The 11,488-nt window shown below is 34.7% G+C and overlaps 1 protein-coding gene across 30 annotated transcripts in view; it reads right to left on the minus strand.

Moving 5' to 3' along the window:
* The window catches only part of ABI3BP (ABI family member 3 binding protein), a 130,528-nt gene that overhangs the window by 66,497 nt on the left and 52,543 nt on the right, over window positions 1-11,488 (minus strand). For 21 of the 30 annotated variants that reach the window (XM_010720269.3, XM_010720294.3, XM_010720238.3 and 18 more), the window contains exons 11-17: window positions 9,384-9,461; window positions 8,028-8,102; window positions 5,444-5,509; window positions 4,889-4,963; window positions 3,586-3,654; window positions 2,254-2,328; window positions 146-208 (exon numbers count right to left, since the gene is read on the minus strand). The exons of 4 other annotated variants lie outside the window; for them this stretch is intronic. In XM_010720269.3, coding sequence (XP_010718571.1) covers window positions 146-208; window positions 2,254-2,328; window positions 3,586-3,654; window positions 4,889-4,963; window positions 5,444-5,509; window positions 8,028-8,102; window positions 9,384-9,461 — 501 coding nt within the window. The remainder of the gene's footprint in view (window positions 1-145; window positions 209-2,253; window positions 2,329-3,585; window positions 3,655-4,888; window positions 4,964-5,443; window positions 5,510-8,027; window positions 8,103-9,383; window positions 9,462-11,488) is intronic. 5 more of the 30 variants (XM_010720308.3, XM_019619281.2, XM_010720245.3 and 2 more) reach the window with 4 other exon arrangements.

An 11,488-nucleotide genomic window follows, 5' to 3' on the forward strand; every position in this document is an offset into this window, starting at 1 on the left:
ATGGGTTTAAACAACAGAATCACGTAGCTAGCGTTTCTGCAAGACAGGGTACAATAATAAACCTTGGCGTTGCTCAAAGCAGATGAAAATGATGTGAAGTGATGGAAGGGGAAAAGAAAAATCAAAAAGCAAAAATCGTATTTACCCTCCACTCTTCCTTGGATTGCAACATATGGAGAAGTAGGCTTCAGCTTTGGCCTCTCAGTAGCTAAGATCAAACCAGAGAACTGCCTTCAGATTCTAGGGATGAGCAATTTTCTTCAAAGCAGTGCCAGTATGGAGTTTTCAGTATATGAAGGGCATATTACATTCTGCTATTTTACATTAACAGGCGCACTCATTACAGTATTATTTCACTTTTAAATCAGGGTAGCCCTACTGTGTTAATACAGATTGGAAACAGTTAACATTCTAGTGAACTAGGCATATCTAGCAGAAAACAGACTTGTAGGGGCTGAGAAGCTTAACAATATATTTGTCTCCTTTTTACTATAAATAAAGGACTGGCCGAATCACTGACACAATTAATATTACCTACTTGAAATCAGATCATACTTTTCTCTAGAATCTTCCAAAGTCTTAATTCTGCTGTTCAATAACCTTAAGCTCCGAGCTCTATTAATGCTTCCTCAATGTCTCAGCAGAGAGATGCCAGCAAACAAGTGATCAATGGCCATTTTTCTGTAGAGTTCTATGGACATTTTTCATCCACCTGTAATTGTATGGGCTATCATCTGACAGCTCACTGAAGAAAAACTGACTTAAGTAAACTGAATTGCTTGTACTGTAACTCTCCTTCTAATTTTGGAAAGAGGAAATACATAAAAATATGTAATGCGGTAGAAAATCTAGTCTCTGTGTATTGCACCTCTTTGCTACATTGTTGGCCTTATTCGATTTCTAAGATAGGTAAGACTGTTGTCAAGCCTGCAGAAACCTGAAGAAATTGCTGGTAATAATGACTTCTCTGGGACATTTAGACATTCCTAGGCCTTAGGAATTGAAAAATTGAATTCAGGTCCCTTCTGCATAAAATTCTAGCAATGTTCAATGAGCCACTAATCAAATCAGTAAATGTTTTTTTTCCCATGGTTTTAAACCTTTTGGGATATTAAGAGTAGCTAAAGCTTTTTCTACCAATGGACAAGTATGTTGCAATATACAAAAGGAGTAGATTTGACATGCCAGAATGTATTTAACCATTTGAATTAACAGACATGGTTATAAAATCCTTTACAGAAAAATGGAGGACACAGTCTTGCTACTTGTTTAAAAACATTTTAAAAATTTACTTTTATATCACTTTAATATTCCACTATGAATTCCTGAAAAATTCCAGCAGATACAACAGATCTCAAAACACTCCCAGTTACATGGGGAAGTGTGCATTCCTCAGTTAAAATGGCAAAGCAGAATCAACCCTCTAACAAAACATTGCTATGACTTTTGAAAGACTGCCTAGAAGTCAGGAGAAGTACACTGAAGAGTGATATCATTATCAGCTGAGATTGGAAGCATTTCTGGCATGCCAGATGTTTTGGATCTTGAAGGAGGAGGCTTACTTTCATCTAAATCTGAAAAGGTAATTGTCTGTTAATAGGTTTATTTACCTCAGAGCTACTACATATAGGACATGACTCAGCAGACAAAATTTACAATGCTAAAATAAAAGCAGGAAGAAATCTGCTTGCAAGCTAGCCAGGAATGAGAATGTCTCATGAACTGTTGGTTCGTGAGCATGCCAGTGCAGAAAAATATCACTTATTCATTTTAGCAAGAATTCTTATTATTGTTTAAGAGTCTTAAAACATGTATTAAGGTTTGCAGGTGGTAAGATAACACCTTTTGATCCAGAAGGCAGACAGTGTGCCAGCTAATATAAAGCCAATCAAAATAACCTTTTCAAGGAAATATTACACAGGAACGTATGTTAAGCCCCTCATTACCTTCTACAGTTAAGTGCTCTTAGCATAGGGAAAAAAAAGCAACATTGAGAAAAGCAGGCCCACAGCTGGCAACCTCAATAATGAAAAAACCAAAATCAACCAATTATACCCATCCCAAGGACTCTATCCCCCATCTATAAAGATGAATGACAAGTGCAGATGCGAATCTGGTTAACTGCAGCAATAAATGGTATGAATTACTGGGACAGTGACAACTAAAGCAAGGGAAATGTTCCAAAAACAGCAGTAAGGATAAAAATGGAAAGTAAGACATTAAAACTAAAGCAAGTCAACTTATCAATTTTACCCAGTGCTGTTTCTAATAAAGGCGGTTCTGTGGTAATTACAGGCATGGTTATCTCCAAATCAGCAGTAAATCCAGCTGCAGGGAAAAAATGCAAATGCATCTGAGAAAGAGTTGCATGTAAATAAATTAAGGGGGTAGAAATGAAGAAAAGAGAGGAATTTCAACTTCCACTGCTTTGTAGAAGTTGAAATGTGTTGTTTTTTTTGTTTTATTTTGTTTTTAAATGTACCTTGTTTTAGTCTGAGTATTTTAAATACCTTAACAATATGGCTGAATGCATTTTCTTATTTTATTATATGTGAGAATATCTACAGAGGAGCTGAAAATCTATCTATCTATCTATAAATCTATGTGTAGCTTTGCCTTAAATAGCATCTGAAAAAAAATGGGCCCACAATTTATACCAGATCTTTCCATGAAGGTAAGAAATCTTCATAAACTCTGGGAAAATAACTGTAGGAGATAAAAGTTTCTCTACTCCACTTCATTAAGCCACTTATTGCTATGCAGTTTCTCAAATTTTGTTCAACTCAACTTGTGCGCTCCTGCTCCTTATAAAATAATTAACTAATTTGATTTAAAATCATTACCTGGGATGAGGAGGCTTTATAATATTTTGCACGAAGTCTGAACTTCTAAAAACTGTACTGCAGTGCCAGAATCCAGTTTATTATACAGCAAAGAACTTAAACTACAGCTTTATTACTGTAAATTTGCAGCAATGAACTGCTTCCTTTCCCCTTACTTCCTTCTATCTCTTTCTCATTGCTTTCACTTCTCATGCATATACATGCTCATGTTCAAACAAAGCCTAAAAATACCAAGCATCATCACATACCAAAAGCTCCAGGAAAGTAAAACAATCCATCCCTACAGCTTTAGTCCACAGTATAGCTAAATTAGAAAGGTCTGGACTGAAATGTGTATTTGCTGTTTTTAAGTCAACATACAGGAAAAATCACAGCAAAATTTGTACTGGAAAATGTACACTGACAGAAAAAAAGTGACAAAGAAAACAGATTTATCATCAGAAAGTATATCTTGACAGTAACAATCTTCCACTTTGCAAAATTTACATCTTCTCTTAATGAATTTATTAGATCAATACTGCCCTATTCAGCTGTGTGCTAGTTGCAGTCTTGCTTTTCATCTGGGTTGTGTTTGGCCCCAGGAAATATGACACTGTTATGACACTGAAGAACTAACACATACTGCAACATCCAATGCAGGCAATATAGAATAATTGTCTGAAACCACTAATGGTAGTAAACTTTCAGCACAAAAAATACATAAAAAAGATTATGCTTCTAAAATAATATTACTGTAATTTACCAGCATCTGTCATTTCTGAAGCTGTAAAAGTATGAGGAGTAGAAGTAATATGAAGAAAGCCATGGGAAACTGGAAAATAAAAACACAAATCATGTTGCATTATTTTAAAATCACAAGAACCATCTGCAGCAGCACCATCTTTTATGAGCTGAAGAAACTTTTAGCTAGTATTTAACACAGTAAGTCCTCCAAAAGATAGACTTAAATGTATTATAATCAATTGTGACTTAAAAGCAATCATATTTATTTCCAAAATTGTTATTATTAATGCACAGATGTATAATGCTACTGATGACCAAACTGTCATCAGAATCACACAAGAAGTTCTGAGCTTATATGGAGAAGAAGAAAGAGGACAAATTACGAATAAAAATTAGAAGATTGGTACTGTATGGAATCTTTGTCTAGAATTTCAAGGATCAAGCAGGAGGATGTCCTGGTGCTGAAACTGGAGAAGGAGAAAGAAAAGATGACAAAGCAAGAAGGAAACATAGGAACTGTCTTTTGTCAGGCATGTGAATGGCTGACATTTCCAGGTGATCTTCCGTTTTGTAATGGATTTCATCCAAAAACATATGCATCTGGCATTACACTGTTGGCATGTTAGTGAAGTGAAATCTTTCCAGCTGACTCTTTATACATTTGTTTCTTTTGGATAACTGGCAGCGGCCCCACATAAAAAAAATCTTACTCTTACACCCAAATTTCCTCATCTTTAAAATAGGGGTAGTATATTTGGAGATATTTTCCATACATCAAGTAGCCAATTTACTCAGAGTATAGTGAGATCCTGACACAGGCTGCCCAGAGAAGCTGTGGATACTCCATCCCTGGAACCATTTAAAGCCAGGCTGGATGGGGCCCTGGGCAACCTGAGCTGCTAGGTGGCAGCCCTGCCCAGGGCAGGGGCTTGGAGCTAGATGATCTTTATGGTCCTTTCCAACCCAAGGCATTCTATAATTCAATGAACGTCTCAGTTTTCAGTAACATGTTTTTATAGTTCCAGTTTTGAGATCTGGGTGTTTAGGAATTGGCACGTCTATATTCATATATGAAGGCTAAAGGAAGGCTTATGCTTTCAAAATAACCAATCAAATAAACAACAAAACTCATCCACAAACCAGTAGTTCAATTACAATTTCATATAAAAGTTCATAAAGAAACCTGTAATTCAGTATAGCACTTCCATATCTGTAGTTATTCTTCATTATGTCAAACTGAACAAACTGTTTAATGAGAGGCAGTATGTCCTCTCTGAAAATTCCTAACTGTCAAGAGAATTAATCTGATGAGAAATCATTACCAGGTTTTGTGGGTTGGACTTCTGTGGTACCAGATGTTTTGGATCTTGACGAAATAGGCTGCGTTTCATCAAAAGCTGAAAAAAGAATCTGAGCTTAAACTGCTGAGACCTGTGACTTAATGAGTTAGCATAAGACAGTTTTGTGAAGGCTATGAAATTCCAGATGATGACAATGCAAAGCATTACAGACAAAAAGTGAGGTGTAAGACAACTGTGTAATGACAACAGGAGATGATGGCTCACAATACAGTCTTCAGACCTTGCAATTAGAGTTCCACATGCACAAAAGAATGAAATTTTACCTTGTTAAATTTTGTAGATATGAGATGCAGCTTTACAATAAGAAGTGAGGAAAGAATAAGATTTGACAACATTGTCTTTACGTGGTCAGTTTTTAAGCCAGTAACAAATGTCTTTTTCAGATGATTACACAGACAAAAGCAGCTTGATGTGAGTGTTGGTAGCCAAGATTCTAACGCAGATCTTAAAATTACCATTTGCAGATCTAATTGATATAAATATAATGGAAAAGTATGGAAATAATCCACAGATTACCTATCTCCATCTCTGTGGTATCTGCTGAAGGTAGAGATACAGATTTCAAGGTTGGACTCTGAGTAGCTAAGAGCAAACATGAAAAAAAATAAGATATGCAGGCAAATAGTCGCCTTGTAAATGGCATGAAAATTAATTTTATCTGTAAGTATTAAGTTCTTATTTAGATTGAATTTTTGTTCTCACAGTTGTTTTTTACTGTATGCAAACTTTGGCATAAATCCAATCAGGTTTTTATACAACCCAAACAAACACACTTGAGGTAGCATTTGCAAGTGTGTATCAACTAGTTCCTATTATATTACACAGAACTATTTCAAAGAAAGGTGTAATTGGAAATGATGAAAGAAGTAAGAAAGATGAAGTCAGTGAAATAACCATGAAAGGGAGAAAACAGGATCTTTAACTTGTTGGATTAATGAATAGTACTACAAGACCTTAACGTTATTTCACTTAGAAGTATAGGTGATTTCAAGAGAGCTTGTGTGCTTTAATGGAAACAAGGAATCAAGTTGGAATTGGGTATTCTTACCTAAAGGCTAACATGAGTGAGCTTCCATCGTGTGAGTTTTATGGTAAGAAATAAGAAACAGATCCTTTTAAACCATGTGTACAAGTCCCTAATAACACTTCTTTCCCATTAAAAAAAAAGCTGCAATTGTCACTAATGCTTACTTAGGTTATAATGTGTATGAAAGAAAAAAATTCCATCCACATTTTTAATTGCTCCTTAACAGTACGATTTTTTTTAAAAGTAGCTACACCAAGATTTTAAAGCTAATTTCTGAGATTGAGAAAAATATTCAAATAAAAAGGTATAGGGCTCAGTCTAAATGCAGACAATATGAATTTATGACCAAAAAAGGACAGACTTTTGTTTCATATATTGAATCTGCTTTCTCATTTACCTTTAACAAACAGATCACATTAATAAATATTATTCCTGGTTACTATGTACTGATTTCGATAGAGCAGAAAACAATACAAACAAGCCTTATGATTCACAACTTTGGCCAACAAAAGCTTCCTTTGATACTTTTACATATAGTAAGAGCTATGAGAGATCTCCCAAAGGCATCAGAAGAGTGGGGCTATGTTAACAAAGCTATCTTTTCAGAAATGTTTGAATTCAAAATACACTGACCACACAGAATTTTTATAAAATAGTGGGAGATGTCTCCCTTTGGTACAATCTCGATAGAAAAATAAAGGAAAACGTCTTCTGAGGAACTATGACAGAATACAGGTCATGCACTTTAGCTTCAATAACTACATTTTCTTTTTTTTTCCCCAGATTTCATGACCTGAGTTGATCACAACATGCTGAGGCACAGTGCAGAGAAATTTCCTGCAAATGACTCCTGCAGTCACTCTCACAGAGTACCGCTGAGTTCAGCACTGACTTCACTGGGAGCACAGATGCTCCACATGATCCAATGTCAGCGTCCAACCTCACATAATTAAATCTCATGTTTTGCTACGTGGTAGAAATGGAAGACATCAGAACTTGAATTTAACTCGTATTTTGGTTCAACTGTTATCATTTTGCCTCTACTACTGACAGAAACATAGGATTAGATTATTTTCTAGTAAGCAAAAATATTTTCTATCCATTATAATCTTCAGGCTTTAAACAACTACACTTCTGTTGAACTTGTTTGTAAAATGCTCAAGGGACTTTTTACTTTTAATGCTACCTCTAACTACATTTAACCAAACTTACTTCAATACAGTGAAAATAAATACGAATCTCTATCCCCTCAAGCATATTTGGAAAAGAGCTGTCAAATATTGCAACAAATCAACAGCAAATTCTCAAGATCATTCAAATTGTACTGCTTGGTTCAAATAAGCACTTCAAGAAATTACAAGCTCTTCCGGGAAATGATTTTAAAATTTGGCAGTACATTAAGTACATTGTCTAATTAAATCAGCACCATTACATGATAAATTCTCATGCAAAGCTTAGTAAAATACACTGACTCTAGGTCACTTCTGTTAACTAATGAAAAGAAAATCACAATTTGTAATGGCATGGGTGTAACTGTGCAGCCCTGCAATATGGCACTGCCACTGTTAGTAGCAGGCTATAAGCTTTATACTGAGTTCAGGACTAAGACTAGTCAGGTTTGCTCTACCCAAACTCTCCCTGACCTGCCTACAGCTTTGTTTTAATTTCCTAAGCTGTGACAACTTCTCCAATTGGTTAGGTGACCGTATCTTTTTTTTTTTCTTTTGATTATCTTTGAGCGATACTATGATGTAAGTATTTGTTCAGTTGTTGATTTATATTTCAACGAGGCATAAGTTGCCATCATCATACCATAAATAAAAGTTATAAAAGGTAGCTCATATATCCTTTCATTCTTTAAAAAGCATGAATTCAGAGCAACCTGTCACTATAATAAAACAAAAATAGACTAAGAATGAAAGATGTGACCTGCAAATTTTGGGAAAAAACTAATGGGTGCAATAATTTACATACAAAATATTATTGCAGTTGAAGTGTTAAAAACAAATTAAAAAAAATAGATAATTCAGATAATTTTAGAAGTTTGCTCAAATTTACAAACAAAATAATTACCAAGTTCTGTCAATGGACTTTTTGGAGCATCAAAGATTCTGGTTCCAGAAGGAAGTGGATGTATTTCATTAGAAGCTATGATAAAAGAAATAATCAAGGCTTTATTTAATACAAGATATTGCAAGATGAAGTATGGGACTATATTTTGACTTCTAAAGCATTCTGGAAACCAACATTGTTTAGCAATAACAACAATAAAGAATTCCATCCTGGGGAAAAAACGAAACAACATATGCAATTTTGCCACTTAAAAAGATGTGTGGGATCTGAATAAAATCATCATTTCCCACAATCATAATATTAAGAACCACCAACTAGAGGAAGCCAGTAATAAAAATCCATTTGTAATTATGATCACCTAGTTTGAAATTAAGCAGTGACGCACCTTGATTCACTTTCATATCTCCATCTTAAAAGGCATTTAGAAAACAGGCAAAGTTAAATATGGTTAAATGTGATTAAATGTAAGTTTGAAAGCGAGATTGATGTTTTAACTTCAGTATGTTCTGGAGACCTGCTTGCAACTGTAACAGACAAAAGAGAGGATGACATTATCATGAATCAATAGGAATACGTAAAAACAACATTATTGAGAAGAACTGGCAGTCCTCTTCATGTGGAACATCTGTATTTCTGTGCTGGAAAAAGCTCACTCTTCTCCTTTAACACTCATCGTCCTGTATTTATGCCATTTTTGATTTAGAAAATCTAATCCAAATTAAATATGTGTATACATATATAGCCAGAAGTTTGTATTCATAATTTTGCACAGTTTTGGGATTAACATTGGAGAACTTCGAATTCTGAATGCCAGAAGAAACATAAGAAATCTTTCAAGTAATGAGAGATCTCAAAAAACAAAAAAAAACCACCCAAACATTACAGCTCTTTTTTTTTCTTTCTCCAAATCAAACACAAATACATGTCATATGCAATAAAAAAATATTCCTTTTACATCACTGTCGTTGTTATCTAAATGAATCTGTTGTCAAAGGAAAATTATTGAGTTTGCAAGTTTCATTCTATCACTAAAATCATTTTACCGGTGGAATTTTTATCTGATCTGAGTTACTGAGATCACATACAGAGAAAGCAATATTTTGAAAAACAAGATTGAATCACCCAGTCAAAACTGCTAGCAATAATCATGCATAACAGACACAGCTCAGTCAGTGCTGGATCCATTCTGCTTTACATTTCATCTGTGAGATGCTGGAAGCACAAAGGGAACAAAAAATTTTAATTAGGACTTCCTTTGATGCTGCTCAGTAGAAGGAATGTAGTAGAAAATTCATCTGAAAATGAAAAAAATACATTTACTGTATATAGAAGGTAAAAAGCAGCAAAATTAGTTACCCAATATGTTTTGAGTTTGCAATTCGGGCTTAGGCGTTGATTTAAATTCCTTAGGTCCATGTTTTTTCTCAGCCTGAGCTAGAAAAAAAGAAGCTTTATTTAATTTTGAATCTCTCCATGCATTTCTGTTCATCTACTGTCCAAAGCCCACTGCTTTTTTAACCACGATTCTATGTCTGCTGATTAGTATTTTTTTGCAGCAGCAGCTTAATTTCATTATAATTCATTTTTATCTTCACTTGTGAATTCAATAAGTATTGGGTTAATTTTGTGACAGTTTTACATAAGCAAAAAAAAAAAAGTCAAAAAGACTTAGAAACTCAAACAGTACTTCTGCTACGGGCTCCAAAGTTTCATTCATAGAACATAGAATAACAGAATTGTTACATCACACAATGTATTTACAAATATTTTCACTGCCATTCTGGATTATTTAATCATTCTAATGCAAAAATTATCAGAAAAAAAAGAATAAAGATTCCCCTGTAATACATTAGCCCTTCATTTTATCCAGTGATAGCAATATAACAGTCTTTTCACTTTTACTCTTTCTTCTACTTCTACACCTTTGCAGTAAAGCATGGGTAGCTAATCAAACAGCCATTCATTGTACCTATACTGAATTGCTAACTATATTTTAATAAACTAGTGCATAATTATACTCCCTATTTTGCATAACATTTAATTCTTAAGGTATGTAAGCCAATATCACTTCTTTCTTCCATCTTGTCAGAGGTCTTTTAGTTCACCCATGAGAGACCTTGAAAAATAATAGCAGCAACAAACAAACCCCAACAAATTCCTCAGAAGTGCTTCAAAAGCAAACATTTCTTAATGCTTAAATGTAACCATGAGAAAAAAGCAAATACAGATATTTAGACATCAATATGAATTCTTTTTTAAGAAGTCGTTTGGTTTCCACTCACATGAAGCATGACCCTTGACAACCAAGTTAATTGATCATGTCTAAAACTGGGATAAAAGAAATGAGGCTCTCCTCTTTTTCACACAGATTTTTGTAGAAATGAAGCAATTTTGTAAAAAGAGATAAAGGACACAGAAACTTTAGGCCTCGAGGTTTAAAATACTTCCGACTTTTCCCAGGAATTAGGTGAAGTAGGTTTAATAATTTCCTGGGATGGTTCAGTGGTAGCTGCAAAGTAAATGGTTAACAAAACCAAGCAAATATAGTTAGTTTGCTATTACAGCATGGAATAGAGCTAGAATCCATTTAGGTAGCATTTCTCTTGACTCTTTCATTCCTGATCCTCTCTTCCTCCCCAGTCTGAATTTGCATATTGTGATGGAAGCACAGTTCGCACTTTTTCTGATATCTCATGTGAGCACATGGGGAAGCCTTCAGAGGCTAGAAGGAGGAAGAACTTGAAAAGGACAGCAACACAGAAATTGCTCCTACTAAAATTAGCCCTAGCTTGGATTCACAGGTGGTCCATTTCAATTCAAGTCTGTTCTCTATTTCACAAATCTACTCTGATATATCTCTGGTACAGCCCCTTACGAAAAGAAATAACCTTCTGTTTTGTTTTTTGTTTTTTTTTTCTTCTTCTGAATTAGTTCTTCCATGTCCTAGGCAAATGCACTGATATTTCTAACCGTTGGTCAGCTACAATTTCCCTGCCAAGTTAAGAAAATGTTCACACTTGATTCAACTCAGAGAATTTAAAAGTCTGTGAAAAAAATTAAAAAACATTATAAAGTAGTATTCTTTCTAGAATATAATATTCCTAAGTGGAAAATATGAAGCAACAAAGAGCTTACTAACTAGTCTTTCTGTGAAAGTGCACGCCAAGGGAGGGGAGGCCTGAAATTAAGAAAACGGTGGGATTTTTGTCTGACAAACACACACAAAATAGTTACTGACCCACACAGAACAGAACACACCCTTTGGCAAAGGCTTACAGTAATGTAAGAGTGGCCCAGCTCATGGAGCCTTTCAGGTAGTTCTGCTTGCTGAAACTCTCTAAACACCTTTATTCCCTTCTTGAATGACAGAGATCACATAATTCCTCTTAAATAAACATTCTGATGCCTCTTCTGGCACTTTTTAAATGTTTCACAGCAAATAATTACTATGTCTTACTTTA

Source organism: Meleagris gallopavo, chromosome 1 (assembly GCF_000146605.3).
Source record: "Meleagris gallopavo isolate NT-WF06-2002-E0010 breed Aviagen turkey brand Nicholas breeding stock chromosome 1, Turkey_5.1, whole genome shotgun sequence".
NCBI classification, from domain to species: Eukaryota; Metazoa; Chordata; class Aves; order Galliformes; family Phasianidae; genus Meleagris; species Meleagris gallopavo.